Source organism: Cyprinus carpio, chromosome A1 (genome assembly GCF_018340385.1).
Source record: "Cyprinus carpio isolate SPL01 chromosome A1, ASM1834038v1, whole genome shotgun sequence".
NCBI lineage: Eukaryota > Metazoa > Chordata > Actinopteri > Cypriniformes > Cyprinidae > Cyprinus > Cyprinus carpio.
This window is the reverse complement of record NC_056572.1, coordinates 8,173,352-8,189,861: the sequence shown is the minus strand read 5'-3', so window position 1 is coordinate 8,189,861 and position 16,510 is coordinate 8,173,352. Positions and strand designations below refer to the sequence as shown.

The following is a 16,510-nucleotide window of genomic DNA, read 5'->3' as shown; positions in this document are numbered from 1 at the left end:
AAAGAATCACAGGTTTCCAACACTGATAATAAATCAGCATGGCATAAAATATATTCTGATCAATTAAATGCAGGCTTGATGACCATAAGTGACTTCTTGCAAAAATATAAAATAGTAATGTATCCAAACTTTTGACCGATAATTATTATTATTTTTTTTACCCTATTTTACATTTTAGCCCCTGCCTCTGAGGAACTCTCTGCACGTCCATGGTCTGTGGTTGTGTATGGTTTGTGCTTTTGATCTGTGATTTTGTTCTAGTACTGCCTTTGCTGTGACCAGACAAATACACAACATGACCAGTTATTTTAAATATGCAGTCGACCAGACAAACACTCGATAACGTGATAATTGGCTAATTTAAATTATAAGATAATTCCATTAAAAAAAAATCTTTCTTTTGTTAAAGTGTATTAAACCGCTAAAGAGAGTAAAACCGCTGTAGTTACTTAAAAATTCAGAGACTGATGTATATGTAACTCATATTTTCCCCTAGATGGGGTCGTTTCTGTAAAGTTAATATGTGAGAGGTTACTGATGATTTTTTTTTTTTGGGGGGGGGGGGGGGGGTAGCGTCACATTACAAGAAACTTATCCCGTTATAGTACCAAAGAAGTGAAAGAGAAATTAACACAGAGAGAGAGAGATGACAACGACTTCAAATCGCATCAAATAATTTATCTTTATTCATAAAAAGCTATACTAAACAAATCAAACCTTTATGTCTCACTAGGTGAAATGTGTATTTCTGCATAGCAGAAATGATGTTTCCATACAATACAAACTAATTATATAGCCTACATATTGAACATATGTACCATTATATAAAAACAATCCAAAAGTTCATACTGATATCGATATCACCAGTACCAAGTGGTCAGTGGTTTACATTCATATGTAAAGACAGACAATACTATGTAAAAGTAACTAAGTAACAAATAACTCATTTTACACAAATACAAACTCTAACACTGGCCCAAGTACCAGCTATTGCATTAAATTCAATCGACTGAAGTGGTGCTCTGATGATCTTGCTGCATATGTAAAAAATAAAACTGTTTTGTAGTGCATCTTTTAATGTCCAAACAATCACTATACACATAAATACATGTACTAGTTGGGTCAATGAAGAGCACAGAATCCTATAGGTGAAATTTAGTGAGCATTGTCTAGTCATTTCAACAGAAGTCAGTGTGATGGGAGCTTGTTACACTACCAACTTGAAGTTGGTTGCACAAAGTTGCAAAGTGACCGAAATAAATTTACTAGGTTTTCATATGTCGCTACACTATTGACAATGAACAAAGGACATTTTTTTTGCCCATGAAATTTCACTAATGTGACAATGCCTTATGAAATGTACCTTGAGATGAGGGTCCCAATAAATTGTACTGTGTTAAAGAGCTGCAACGTCTGTAACATCTTCATATAGATTACACACATTCATATACTAAAAGGGTACAACCACAGAAATTCTTTAAGTTTCTTGCTCACAGGCAGTTGTTGAATGCTATCTTTCCCAAAACTCTGTACCACTGCTCTTCTTGCCAATTCCTGTAGGCTCTGCGGCACATCTCCACGATACGGCATACTCAGACTCTTTTTTGGGGACGCAATATAATATCCTAGCAGGCCAAAAAGGCAAGAGAAAGTATGTTTACTGCCCGCTAAACTGAAAACTCCATCTTTTATGAGCACTCGCACACTGGTCGGGCCGTCGGGAGCCTGATAGCTGAGAGTGAAGAAAACATTCGCCTGCATGCTGTCCCGGATCAGGAATGTCCCAAGAGGAAGTCTGGCCAGTCGTGCATGAGCTTCATCTACTTCCAAAGGACCCCAGTAAAATCCACTGTGTTTCAGGTAATCCACAGTCTGGGTGATGAGTTCACATTCCTTCTGGTCCCGAAAAGGGTGAAAGTGTGTTGATGGGACAGAAGAGGGTTTGGGGCTCTCGGCCGGCTTGGATGGGCCTTGTCGCGCAACTGTATGGTCAGTGTCATTATGCTGGACCATTCTGAATCAGGGCCCACTCATACCATTCCTCCATGGTCCCACAGCATGGATGACTGATTCTGTGCCCCCTGTTTGAAGAAACAAATAGTTCTAACATCAAGAGGAGGAAGCAGCTCTTGCCTGGACACATTCTAGAAAGTCTGAGAGAAAGCATGCTGAACACAATTTACCACATCTCTAATTAAAACCAACACTAAAAAACACACACCCAAATATTCCAGCCCGATCTCACGGCAATTCGTACATATTTTACGAGGTGGCTAATTCGTACGAATTCGTACGACCACACTCGTACAAATTCATACGATTTTTGCCAAATCGTACGTATTTTACGAGTTGCACATTCGTATGAATTTGTACGAATTACTTACACCTAACCCCGCCCCTAAACCTAACCATCACTGGGGTCTAGCCAAATCGTATGAAATCGTACGAGTGAGGTCATACAAATTCGTACGAATTAGCCACCTCGTAAAATACGTACGAATTGGTCGTGAGATAGCGTTGACTATTCATATGAATATGATGCTCAAAAAATTGTTTTGTTTGTTTTAAAATATTTTTAATATATGCTTTTGTGCAGAAAATTAAAGTCAGTGTGGTGTAACCAACATACAAGATGCTATTTTGTTGCCTTGTGATAAGAAAAACATAAAACATAGAAGACCTCTGTGGACCATCATGTCTTAGTGTCAAATAACTTTTTCAATGACTTTTATGAAAAGTCACATTTTGTACAGGTCATATGGAGTAACCCTAAGAAAATAAAATTAATTAATTATTTAAAAAACAACAACAACAAAACAATTAAAATAATGTTTTAAAATCTGATTATTAAAAATAATCATTACATACACTAAGGACTGTGCATTGTATCAAAGTGCAAGTATATTATTACTACTTAAGGTTTATAGGTTACACTACTTATTTTAATCAAAAACGGTACAAAAATATTAAGACGAATTTCTAAAAACAACATGAATACAATGAATGCATTTAGAATACATTTAGAAACTTCTCACTTTTCTTAACTCGAAAATCTTCTTTCAAATACGGGTCAGTGACAAAGAAAAAAAAATCCCTCACGCGTGAAATACTCTAAAATCAATACCCATATAAAAATCGTTAAAAAATTTTTAAAAATAATTTATATCAATACATTTTATACTTTAAGCACATTTAAAACATACAAAAACACCATGAATAACTAATAACTCTGTCTAGCGTTCTGTGGTTGGCTATATAATTCTTTGAAAGCCTTGATGTTATATGTTCTTTACAGACAAAAGGTTTTAACATTTTAGGTTTTAACCGTTAGCACAGGAAAAGCGAAGCCCCCTGCCTTCTCAGAAATACCAGCACATACATGTTTTCTCTGCCAGACATCACATGACATTAAAACGGTTCTCCTGTGCAACAAGTGAAACTATTTAAATTTTCTACCTACACTTTTCAGAATAACTATTAAGCTACCGAAAGGGTTTCCATAAAGCAGTGTCTAATACACGAATTTCGTCACGGTGAAATTAAGGGTAATATTATCAGAAACACCTCCATTCCGGTCTCAGATGATAAAACTTCTAGCCTGCTTACCGCAAATGCAGTTTGATGTTGACTAACCCAAAACCTCTCCAGAACTGTGCCAAGATTTCCTGCGATGCTACATTTTAAGTTGTAACACATCATTCTTCTCATGGGCTGACCATTACAAAAGAGAGCGAAACCGAAAGTTTAGGCGGTCTCGCCTCTCGCTTATGTATATCTGGAAGATCTCTTCCAAGAAATGTCAGTGTCTGGATGAAGGGTATATGTCTCGATTTATGCATGCGTTATCTTATTTACACAACCCTCTGCTCTCAACATGCAGCGTGCAAAGTAAAATAGTATATTTAGGAACGGGGTTGGATTTTGGCATCTCTCTCTCCCTCTCTATGTAATACCTTCAAAATGGCGAAGATCTTGGTGATACAGCATATAATGCACATAAAAAGCCTATTATAATCAAGCATCTGCAGTTTATATTCACGAGTATGAATTTTAATTCATTTTTAAGCTTGCATTTTTTAGCTTCAAATTTGTTTCACTTTCATTTCAGACGCCTTGCTTTACTTTAAATCACGTGATATTCACCAAGTCACCTCTTCTTACGAAAGTTTATTGGTTGAAGTAGCCTATCAGCTATTAGCCCTGGTTTATTTGTATTAAGACGGTAACCCTATGTCATATTTACATGAGCTACACATCTACGAAATGCAATGTTCTTTTTTCCATAGACTTGGAAAACGAAATGACGCTAATGTAAACACACAACATCCTTTAGTACACATGTAAGTTAATATTTTATAGCATTTTCTAATATAGTAGCCTAAGAATCGTCCATTGCATCCTATGATGATCAAGCACTATTTTGAATATTGGGGGAACATAGCTATCCACTTGAAAGTCTATGATGGTTATGACCCTTAAAGTAAAAAAACAAACAAACAAAAAAATAAATAAATAACAAAAACGGAAATAATAATAAAAAGTAAAACAATGTGTCAGACAACTATCTGATAAACAGCAGAATTCGTTGGTAATTGAATAAATACATATAGTTCCGACTATAAACGGATGTTGTGATTAACTACTCTCTGTAGATCTGTAAGATATCTTCTGACTCTTCTATTAACCAGGCCATCCCTAAAATATCTGATAAACTATATCTCTGACTGGCATAGCAGAATAACACATCATATATTAAGTTCAGGTCATTTTTACATCTTAGAAAACACTTCTCAAATCAATTCCCAGTTTTAAAATATATTTAACAAATATGTTTGCTTGAAACATAATTAGTTATCAACCAGTCAGTAGTATTAATCATTATGTTTTAATCTTAGCTGTAATTTGCATGTTTTGTTTGCAGATTTCAGAAGGAAAAAAAATACCTTGCACTGTACTGCAGATGAATCGAAAGATGAACTTTTACTTGAAGGAGTTTAACCTTTGAGATGAACCCCAAAATCCAAAAAGGCCCGCTCTTATGCCACTGACATCAACTGCCTGCACATTCATCTAGAGAGAATTTACTACAGCTGAGTTTTACTACTACCCTATATTTACAGGAAAAAAAGATTCACCACAACCCACCAGAGGTGCACACAGGTGCTTTCAGTTTCACTTTAGCTGACCCAGGTATAGGGCTCATCATGTTCAGGTGTAAACATTTGAAGAAAAAAAAAATACTGTGGCAGCCAGAGAGACATAGATGACATAACTGTATAGTATACCATGTGTAAAAGTGGAAAACAATCATATGGCAGAAACAGAAAAATGGGTAGTATTTCAACCATGCATTGATTAGCATAATAATGGATTATTGTAGATTATTCAAAACTATTAGAATTAAACGAAGCTTCACTTTCAGAATGTCATCGGATCACGATTAACTGAGATGATCATCCTGAAACAAAAAGCAGAAAAGCATATTACAACAGAAATGTTTTTTTTTTTTTTCCTGAAATCATTTCTGAACATTTCATTTTACAGGAAAATGTCCCCTTCTGATCTGCTAGTTTCACTAACCTAAAACCAACAGCTGTTAAAATAAATGCAAAATTTGCCTTTACAACAGATAAAGCAAAACACTTGACAATAAGCGTACAGTGCACTCTACTGGCAAAACTATTAGAAGGCTTAAAGGGGTAATGAACTGCCTTATTTTGTACTGTTCTCTGAGGTCCACTTATAATGTTATCAACATTTTTACCTAAAAAATAGTTAATTAGAAGTAATAGGCTATTTTCTGTCCTGTTTTGACCCCCCTCATCAGAATGCTCTGTTTGAGTAGGCGTGGCGGATTGTAAAATCAGAAGTAAACGATCACTGCTATGAATGGCTAACAGTTTTGAATATTGCAAGTTCTGTGTGCCCACCTTTATACAGTCTTTGGTGCCCACCAATGTAAACTTCTGCATGTATGTTTGACCAGTGTTTGGCAGTAACTTAGTTACTTAGGATTCTAGTTACTGTAATAATATTACTTTTTGCAGTAACTAGTAGTGTAACTAATTACTAATACGATTTCAGTAATAATATTGCAGTTACCATCCATAAAACAGCAAGTTACTTTTCATGCCTCAACCGCTACTGATTTGAAATCCAACAATCCAATAATTCCTAGATGTATTTATAATTATCACGACTCGCACAGGTACGTGAAGTCCCTAGTGCATCAGGAAAGTTTGGAATATGGAAAAGCTTACATTCAGGGGATGGAAATATAGCCATTACGCTGATTTTGTCAGGAGAAAATGTGATCTGAACACAGATGTGTAAGTTGTGGCATTATGGAAGTCATGGCATTACTTTACTCTGGCATTACATGGCTTGCCCTTCTTCTTCAGAGGTGGGGTCTAGCCACACTATTACGTCATAAAGTGGCACATTTCACAACCTGTCGTTTTGGCTGATTGGCTTCAATATAAGCTGTTTTTAGACTAAAGAGTAACTTCTGAAACTTTAGACTAAAAGAGTTCTGAAACTTACAGGATGTTTTCATAGTACAATGAACTCCTTTATGTCAAAATATCAAGGTAATTTTGATAACACAGTTCATAACCCCTTTAAAACAATACCAACAATGCAGTTAAAAACATTCAAAGTCAGTATCAAATGAAAATTCGCTCTGTCTTACAAGCTCATGTTTATCAGCCTTCACTTATGAGTGCAATGCTAACATCTCAAAATTTCATCAACAACTAATGCATAGAACCAAGTCCCCAACCAAGTTACACTCGGATGTAAGTCAAAATATGGAAGAAAAGATCTGTCGCTACATCCATTTCATTTGAATTTACTTTTTTCTTAAATGATTATCTATGTGCATGATAAAGTAAGATACCATCTGGCCAGTGACATCTAGAAACATGAGCTCCATTAACCATGTTCCACTCATGTAGTGATCATAAATAATGTATTGTATTCTTAACCCTAAACTTTCCATTTGTAGTTTATGAGGAGGCAGATGCTGTTTCATGTTCCTCCTTCCTGCTGCGTGTCAGCATGTAGACAGCAGCTGTGAGCGCAAGCACACCATATGTGGCAAGAACAAACTGGAAAAGGGAATAAGTGGGGGGAAAAATGACACATTTAGATACAAGTGACGTGAGTGAGACTGTTACAATTGTCTTTTTTATTTATGCAACAATCTGACAGATTCTTTTTTTGCGTCCTTGTCATGTGTAGCTGTTAAAATGTTCCTCCATCCTGTCAGTTCTGTTGGTGCATCAGTCCCGAAGAGCTGTCTTTGTCATAATAATAATAATAATACATTTTTATAAAATATTAAGGAATCACCTTGAAACCTAGATAGATAGATAGATAGATAGATAGATAGATAGATAGATAGATAGATAGATAGATTTAGGTGGCAATATTGTACAATACTTATGTAGCCTATAGGATGGCACTGAATAATATTCATATACTATGGCATTTCCATTATACTTGCAAAGATATAATGACCCAAGACATTTCTAGAGACCAGCATATCACAATATGATACACATTGAAAAATCTTCTTTTTAGCATAAGCTATACTTTCTGACCCCTTAGAGTAAAACAGGTTCAAAAGTAATATTTTATGCCAAAAGAACGTTTTTCTTTATTCTTTTTCAACCATCCAAGAGGGTTTTGATGCTTATGAATATAAGTCATGTGCACTGCATGCACTGTTTTGACTTAGTCTTCATGTTTCCACTAAACATGACTTGTAATAATTTTGTCTATTTATATCTAAAATTGAAACAATACACAAATACTGTTGTGCCATCAATAGTTCAAATCAACTGGAGTAAAAATAGGAAAGTAGCCGCAAGCAAACTGAGAAATAGGCTTATGCCTCTTTTCACCTCTCACTTACTGGTGACACAAGGGAGGAGTCCTCTTTCATCAAAGCAACTGCTAGAATCAAAAAGAGAAGGCTTTTGACATTTAATATCCTGCCAGAACAACATAAAAACTGATTTGGCTTGTCATATTTATGATTTTATGTTGATTATTTGCTTTTATGCATTATAGGTAAAAAAAAAAATTATAATAAAATAAATTACCTATAATGCATGAAAGCAAATAATCAAAGTCAAATCACATCTATAATATTTTCAACAAGATGATCTCAGTATTTCACCACAGGTCTTTCTTTTATATACTTTTTATATACAATGCAATGTCTTGAATTAAAGCTGGTTATGAAGAGCACTGGGTGTGCCTTGCAGTAACCACAAGAGATGTGTAATGCTTTATAGAGGTAAAGTAAAATGCACGCCTTACTTGAAAAGGCTAACTTCCTCTTTTCGAATCCTTAATTCTAATGCAGTGGTTAGTGAAGCAAAAACAAACATATCTGAAATTATTATAAAACTATTTGCATAAAAGCTGTGTAAGACATTTGAGACAGTCTGAAATGTTATCAGAGGTGGACAGTAAGTACATTTACTTGATTATTGTACTTAAGTACACTTTTTGAGTATCTGTATTTTACTTGAGTGTTATTTTTTTCTGGAAACTTCTGACTTTAACTTCACTACAATTGAAAGACAAATATTGTACTTTTCACTCCACTACATTTCTATCAAGGTCCTCGAAGTAGAAAGTCATATGTATACAGTACTATGTTTTTTTTAGACGGCCTATAAGTAATCGCTTTTGTAAGGTTACGTGAAGTGATTTCCTAGCATTTTTTGAACACTGACTAGTTGCTTCTGTGGGGGTGGGGGGTGTCAACTCAACTCACTCACTTGTTTGGTTTATATAGTTTTTTTTAAATTCTAAAAGCTATTCATTCCAAAGATACTGCAAGCTAGTCTGTGTATTCAGTGGGTGTAATGCATTGTAAGTTGGTTCAGAGGCATAAGGTATTGCAAGTATTACATACAACAATAATAAAAGAGTTAATTGACATTAAAAAGGAAATTTACTTTTGGTACTTAAGTACTTTTAAAAGCAAGTACTTCTGTACTTTTATTGAAGGAAAAATCTGTCTTTACAACTTTCACTTAAAATGGAGTAATGGAGTAATATTTGACCAGTATCTGTATTTTCACTAATGTAATAGAGTTGTGTACTATTGAACCTTTGAAAATTGATAATCAACAGCCATATATGAAGCTTGTAACTTGTATGTGTACACATGCACTGAGACTGGATGGTTCCCTAAAACCTCTGTTCCTGTTAAAAGAGACAATTTTGAAAGTTTCAATCAGGCTATTGAGTTTCACTTCCTCCTGTGACTCACAATGCATGTTTGATTTCTGTTTGTTTTCTGCTATTATGACTACCGGGAAACTGCAGTTTGCATACAGTAGAGGATCAGACACAATAATGGCGGTCAGGTAATCAAATTTCACTTTTTCTGTCTTAAAAAATGCAAGACTGGTAGTACTTTAATATTCAACATGTTTTACAGTAAGACTGCAACCATAAACTTGCGATTGTACAAAATGTGGTATAATAATGTGGTATAATGTGCATCGACTGACGGACAGTTCTGGATCAGAAATTGAGAACTTCTGTTTTATGTTTCTCCTTTTTGGGTTTGCTACATTTATTCTGTGATGGCAAAGCTGAATTTTCAGTAGAAAATTACTCCAGTGTCACATTTTCCAGAAATTATTCTAATATGCTGATTTGTTGCTCAAGAAACCATTCTTATTGGTGTCAATGTTGAAAACAGTTGTGCTGCTTACTAATGTATGTGGAAACCAAGATTCAGTTTCAGAATTTCAGGATTCTTTGATGAATAGAACATTGGAATGCCTTTATTTGAAATAATGTTTTTATAACAATGTAAAAATTGTAAGAAAAGCTACTGGTCATTTTCTGCCAGCTCATTATCCATTACATTTATGGACATTTCCATTAACTCACGCCATGCAGTGCAAAAAAATAAAAAAAAAAATAAAGAGAAAGTGTAGACTATGACTTTTGATCAGCATACTTACTGAATAACATCATTCATTTATTTAAAAAAATATCTTTCTCTTTTTACAGGATGCAATTCTTGGGAAGAGAGGCGTCCATAATTATTTTCATATTAATTTTGGCCCAAGGCTTTCACTACTCCAGGACATGTGATTGTGACCAGCAATATTTTTGCAACTGTTCATCAAATCATCTCCAACAGGTCCCAAAAGTTCCAGCGAATGCGCTTGGCCTTGACCTGTCTTTCAATCAAATTGAGTCTATAGACATGAGTGATCTCAGCCCATACAGTGAGCTGAAAACTCTAAACTTGCATAAGAACAAGCTCAAGTTTATACACAAAGATGCTTTCAAATCTCAACATAAGCTGGAAGTTCTTGATCTGTCCTTAAACAACCTGAAAAATCTCTCTTCTTCTTGGTTCCAAGAGCTAAACTCTCTTCAGCAACTGAACCTTGTAGGAAACCCATATACCACCTTGGGACCTGCTCCCATCTTCCAGTCTCTCCTTAACTTAAGGATGCTGCGATTCGGTAGTCCTTCACTGAGGGAGGTATACAAGAATGGCTTAGATGGGCTCACTCATCTGGACGAGATGACATTCGTTGGCAGTAATCTGAGGTTGTATGAGAACGGGAGTTTGAAAGCTGCTCGTCCCATTGGTTTAGTCTCTTTGAGCCTTCAGAATCTATTTCAGAACAATCCAGAATTAGTCTCTAAGGTTCTTCAAGATGTCTCCCACCCTGAAACTCTGCTGATAATCAAAGATGTTGCACTCAGAACGAACACTTCGACAGAACCCTTTAAATCTGCGAGAGAGGGTGGGACTAAAAGCTTGAGTTTCCAAAATAGCACCACAACTGACGAAGCAATGACCTCTTTATTAATGGTCATGGATGGTTCTTCTTTGTCATATATTGGTCTTGAAGATGTGCATTTGATTGGCCAAGGGTGGTGGCAGAAAGCTTCATATACACATTATGAAAGCTTACATACAGCCTACATACGTAATCTCGACATCCAAGGGTTTTTTAGGTTTAGTAGCATGATGCAGTTGGGATTTCTTCTGGTGCATCTCCATAAGGTGTCTGTTATTAACGGCACAGTGTTTGTTATTCCACGGGAAACTACCCCACTGTTAAAAAATCTTGAATATTTGGACCTAAGTCAGAATCTCCTTTCAGACCTGACAATTGAACCGACCTTATATACAGGTTTTGGTGCATATCAAAACCTCAACACTCTTAATGTGAGCCAGAACGTTATAAAATCTCTTGGACTGATGTCTCGATTGGCCACTAAGCTTAAGAGTCTCACATATTTAGATTTAAGTCATAATAGTTTTGTTTCTATGCCAGAAAACTGTAGCTGGCCAGCGACTCTTAGGTTTCTGAACCTTTCCAGCACAAAGCTACGTAAGTTGACCCCTTGCCTGCCTTCTAGCTTGACGGCCCTGGATCTCAGTGAAAATGATCTGATGGTGTTCAACCAAAGATTTCCCCAACTTACTACACTTATACTGACAGGCAACCGATTTATGAAACTTCCACAGGGGGAATTATTTCCAAGGCTGCAGACACTGCTTATCCAAAGGAACGCCTTGCGGATGTTTAATGGCAATGATTTGAGGAGATTCAAAACCTTACAATATTTAGAAGCGAGTAACAACAATTTTGTGTGCTCCTGTGAGTTTGTATCTTTCTTCAGACATGATGTTGACCATTTCATCACGATAAGGGATAATCGTCGCTATTATGTGTGCGACACTCCATTCACTCTCAGAGGTGATGCTGTTGACAGTGTCAGATTGTCAGTTTTCGAGTGTTACATGATCCCTGCTGTCTTAGTGCTTTGTTCTTTGATTATCATAGTCCTTGGACTAATTGTTGTCACCTGCTATAAGTTTCACATTATATGGTACCTGCACATGACCAAAGCATGGATACAAGCCAAACGAAAACCTGCAGTTGGTCGACTGGTTGAAGAGCTCCGCTATGACGCTTTCGTATCCTACAGTCAACATGATGCTGAGTGGGTTGAGGAGATCCTTGTTCCAGAGCTGGAGAGCGCTCATCCACCATTTGCCTTGTGTTTGCACAAACGGGACTTCCAGCCGGGCCGCTGGATCGTGGACAACATCATTGACTCAATTGAAAAGAGCCATCGGACTCTCTTTGTTCTGTCTGAGCACTTTGTTACCAGCGAATGGTGCCGGTATGAGCTGGACTTCTCACATTTCCGCATAGTCGATGAGCACAATGACTCCGCCGTCCTGGTACTTCTTGAGCCAATCAAGAAGGAGACCATTCCCAAACGTTTCTGCAAGCTACGGAAGATTATGAACTCCAGGACGTATCTGGAGTGGCCCGAAGATGAGGAAAAGAGAAGTGAATTCTGGGGCAATCTGAGAGCTGCCCTACAAAGAGATGAATGATGAAGCAAAACTAGCCCGATGACCAAAAAAACTGGCCAAGTACCAAAACTCAATGTCTCTACTGGCACTTTTCCACTGCGTGGTACGACTCGCCTCGACACGGCTCAGTATTGTACGGAACGGCTCAGCTCGTCACGGTTTGTGTTTCCACTGTAGTTTAGTATCACTTTAGAGTGGGCGGGATTATTCACATGTCATTATAGTTGCGCCGCCTCTACTGCCACGACTCATAAAATAAACTTTTTCATTCCGCGTCGTCCCATCAAGCTCTCGTTGAACCTGCTTCTAGGCTATCAGCGAGAGTAATGGCTGTACTTCCGCAAACAGACAACGAAACTTTTTGGTTGTTAAAAAAAGGTGTGCTCGTTCAAAACAGTTGCGTTCGATCCTTCGCAAGCTGTGCTGATTTAAATCTAGCGGTTCTTTTGTGTTTGTGTCGCAAGTTCGGGGACACAGGTAGTGACGATTCTCTCCAGCCAATCCGTGATTAGCAGAGTTTACACGTCACATTTTGGTAACGGTACGGTTCACTCTGAACCTCAACCGAAGTGGTACTAAAAAAAGTACCAGGTACTGTACCCAGTGGAAAACCCCCCAAAAGTGAACCATACCGAGCCGTACCATGCCATACCATGCAGTGGAAAAGTGCCATAAGACGCATTTTCAGATTTACTTTTATTTGTAGACCTCACAGTGTTATCATTAACTTAAAAACAAACCTTAAACTGTTCATTAAAATAAAGCTGAAAAAAACTTAAATTAAAATAAGAAATGTTGTCTCAGCAACCAACTGAGACAAAACCGAAGATTACTAAAACTGAAATAGAAAATAAAAATAACAAACTAATAATAATGACAAAAGCACATACTAAAATTGAAAATATAAAAATAAAAGCTAATTTAAAATATTAATAAATACTATAATGGTATATAAATAAATAGTATATAAATAATACTAAAACAGCTGAGGTTTTAGGGGGTTGCTTGGATAATACAAATCCAGACAGGATTGTTTTTACTTCATAGGTCTGACGGTCTATTGTTACTTAACAGACTATTTCACATGATGAACTGTGAACGCATATGGTTTGAGGAACAATATTAGCACAACAAATATTAACATTCCAGGCCTTATGTTGTCAGTAGAATGTGTTTGTATAATGTGAACTGTGACAATGTGAAGTTATCTGTAATGACAAACTGTTTATCTCCAGTATCATGATTTCACATGAGTTCAGCCATTGTCTATTACTTAAAGGGGTGCTATTATGCTTTTTCACTTTTTCAGCTTTAGTTAGTCTGTAACATTGCTGTTTGAACATAAAAAAGATGTGCAAAGTTACAAAGCTCAAAGTCCAATTCAAAAGGAGATATTTTATTTAACAGAAATTACAAATAAAAAAAATTAAAAACTTTTCAAAAACTACAACAAACGACTCGTTTGGACTACAACGAATATTTTTGTGATACCACAAAAATCGACGAATGGGAACAGACCTGGTTGAGCTGCACTAGAGAAGACAAGGAGTGTTATCACTATGTCGGAGACTAGTGTTCCCAAGACAGAAGAGTTTAGAGTGGTTACAATCATCCGGGTTTAAATCATGCTTAAATTGATTTGATTTTGCTGCAATATTTAAACTGAAGCTAGCAGCAGGCGGCTATGGTAAGAGCCAGGACATTTCCCGACCAGGCGCCGAGTGCTGTCAAACAATCACTACACACACTGGCCCAGCTAACCACTCAAACCACATCTCGTATTCCAAAAGGCAGGCCTTCATTTGATAAAAGAACTATTCCAGCCGTTCATGTCAGACTATGCGAGAGAGGTATTGTAATAATGTAAAATATATGAAAAATAATGTGTTTTTCGAACAACCTATTATGAGAGCCTGTTCTAGTACACCCCCAAAACAAAATCAAGACTTCGTAAAAGAGCATAATAGGACCCCTTTAAGTTAATACCATTAGACTGATTTAAAAAATACAGTATGTGACAATGAGCCTTTACAGTAAAACATATAGAAATAATGAACTTCTGATGACTTTATTTGGTTCATGTCATATTATTTTAGACTTATTCTTTTGTTCTTAGCATGTTGTCTCTGCATATTGTAGATTTCTCTCTTTGGCACAGGAAACTGTCTTAGATATGGCTTTACTGTCTAAAACAATATGTACATAACACATGATGCATAATGATAAATAAATAATTTAAAGCTGCTGTAACATTCTATCAAATTGTCTCGATTGTCTAGGTTATGAATAAAACATTTCATATTAGTTTACGTTTTTTCAATATGTTTTGAAATAGGCCTAATACATCAATAAAACATTTGACATGGCAAAAAAAGTTTTTAAGTTAAACAGTGTTTACATTGTACAGTCTTGATAGTATTGATAGTATTTTAAACGATCTGTTTTTAGATCTCTTTTCCAGAAATCACATGATACTGACAACTTTTTAGTAGTATTTTTGGCTTTGGCGCCACCTGTTGGGTGTTTTTAGATTGTTAATTTAAAATGAAGTTGAAAATACTGGTGAGGTGGTGAAGGCCACATCTTTGTTTTTTTTTTGTTTTTTGTTTTTTTGTTTTTTCACCTGTTATTTCTCTAATATTCACACAATAGAACCTGCCTGTTCTCAATGAAACCCAAACCAAGCATGTAATTTTGTGCAATGATTTGTGTCAGTGTGGAGCTCAGCAGATGGTGGATGACTGTATCAAATGCTTTTGTTGCCAATGCAAGTGATTCAAAGAAAAAAGGTTTTGGTATAGTGGTGAATTGTGAGGGGCATGCATATTGCTGTCAAAAAATAAACTGTAACCTTTGACTAAATATCACATGTTTTAATAATGCAATCACAGACTATGTCCTTATCAGTAAACTCACCAGTGACCCTTAGTGGGTTAGTGAACATACTGCCTGAGCATTTTATTTCTTGGCTCATGAAGAAGTTTCTACAGATGGCCATCAAAATCAGTATATCTCAGGCTCAGATAATATTTAACAATGATGCCAGGTTGGATGATGTAAGGAAAAGCATCATCAACTGAATTAATATTTATAAATATATATTAATATTATTGTTTTGGTGTGTAATCGGACCTTTAATTCAATACCACAGCCCAGTTTGACAACTAACCGGTCTCCGAGTCTCTCAGACATTTTCTGTAACTCATTTGCAGACATTAAAGGGATACTCCACCCCAAAATGAAAATTTTGTCATTAATCACCGGGAGGCCTGTGACTGTCCCATAGACTGTCAAGTAAATAACAGTGTCAAGGTCCATAAAAGGTATGAAAGTCATCGTCAGAATAGTCCATCTGCCATCAGATGTGCAATCTGGGTTATATGAAGCGACTGGAACACTTTTTATTATCGAAGAAAACTAAAACAACACCACAAGGATGTGCTGTTTCTACATGTATTTAGATTTGATTTGAAAGAAAACAGCGCATCCTTGTGGCGTGGATGATACAGAAGCGCATACGCAGCATACGGAGATATGGAGAGACACAGAGGAAACTGTTGACAAAGGAATTACTGAATAAAGTCGTTGTTTTTGTTTTCTTCACCTACAAAAAGTGTTCCAGTTGCTTCATATAACCCAGATTGCATGTCTGATGGCAGATGGACTATTCTGATGACGACTTTCATACCTTTTATGGACCTTGACACTGTTATTTACTTGACAGTCTATGGCAGGGATCCTCAAATCTGGACCTCAAGATCCACTTTCCTGCAGAGTTTAGCTCTAACCCTAATCAAACAAACCTTAGCATGCTAATCAATGCCAATCAATGTCTTTGGGATCATTAGAAAATCACAGGCAGGTGACTTTGATAAGGGTTGGAGCTAAACTCTGCAGCATATTGGACCTCCAGGCCAAGATTTGAGAAAGGGGGGTCTATGGCATTGGTGCCCAACTTCGGTCCTGGAGGCCCTCCAACACTGCACATTTTGCATCTCTCCTTTGTCTGACACACCCATTTTAGGTCTTGGAGTCTCTACTAATGAGCTGATGATCTGTATCAGGTGTGTTTGATTAAGGAGACATGGAATACCTGCAGTGTCGGGGGTCCCCCAGGAT

The 16,510-nt window shown here is 36.5% G+C and overlaps 2 protein-coding genes across 5 annotated transcripts; one reads left to right on the top strand and one right to left on the bottom strand.

Moving 5' to 3' along the window:
- Window positions 1-663: 663 nt before the first annotated feature.
- LOC109060387 (suppressor of cytokine signaling 1-like) lies at window positions 664-5,093 on the bottom strand. Of its 3 annotated transcripts, none has more exons than XM_019077651.2 (2): window positions 4,944-5,093; window positions 664-2,081 (listed from the first exon to the last, which is right to left on the bottom strand). In XM_019077651.2, exon 2 carries the CDS (start codon window positions 2,011-2,013, stop codon window positions 1,444-1,446), a length of 570 nt encoding a protein of 189 aa, XP_018933196.1. In that variant the 5' UTR covers window positions 2,014-2,081; window positions 4,944-5,093; the 3' UTR covers window positions 664-1,443. The 3 variants fall into 3 exon arrangements, with proteins under 3 accessions (XP_018933196.1, XP_018933130.1, XP_042592403.1); XM_019077585.2 differs by lacking the exon at window positions 4,944-5,093 and adding an exon at window positions 3,607-3,777; XM_042736469.1 differs by lacking the exon at window positions 4,944-5,093 and adding an exon at window positions 3,634-3,769.
- A 3,252-nt stretch (window positions 5,094-8,345) lies between these two features.
- LOC109060541 (toll-like receptor 2 type-2) lies at window positions 8,346-12,871 on the top strand. Of its 2 annotated transcripts, XM_042736235.1 has the most exons (3): window positions 8,346-8,480; window positions 9,349-9,389; window positions 10,048-12,871. In XM_042736235.1, the coding sequence occupies exons 2-3, from the start codon at window positions 9,379-9,381 to the stop codon at window positions 12,410-12,412; spliced, it is 2,376 nt and encodes a 791-aa protein (XP_042592169.1). In that variant the 5' UTR covers window positions 8,346-8,480; window positions 9,349-9,378; the 3' UTR covers window positions 12,413-12,871. The 2 variants fall into 2 exon arrangements, with proteins under 2 accessions (XP_042592169.1, XP_042592098.1); XM_042736164.1 differs by lacking the exon at window positions 8,346-8,480 and having other exon boundaries at window positions 8,559-9,389.
- Window positions 12,872-16,510: the final 3,639 nt, after the last annotated feature.

Coding starts and splice junctions, on each gene's coding strand:
- LOC109060387 (XM_019077651.2), bottom strand. CDS start 2,013: ATGGTCCAGCATAATGACACTGACCATACAGTTGCGCGACAAGGCCCA.
- LOC109060541 (XM_042736164.1), top strand. CDS start 9,160: ATGAAGCTTGTAACTTGTATGTGTACACATGCACTGAGACTGGATGGT. Junction 9,390..10,047: donor GACACAATAATGGCGGTCAG/GTAATCAAATTT, acceptor CTCTTTTTACAG/GATGCAATTCTTGGGAAGAG.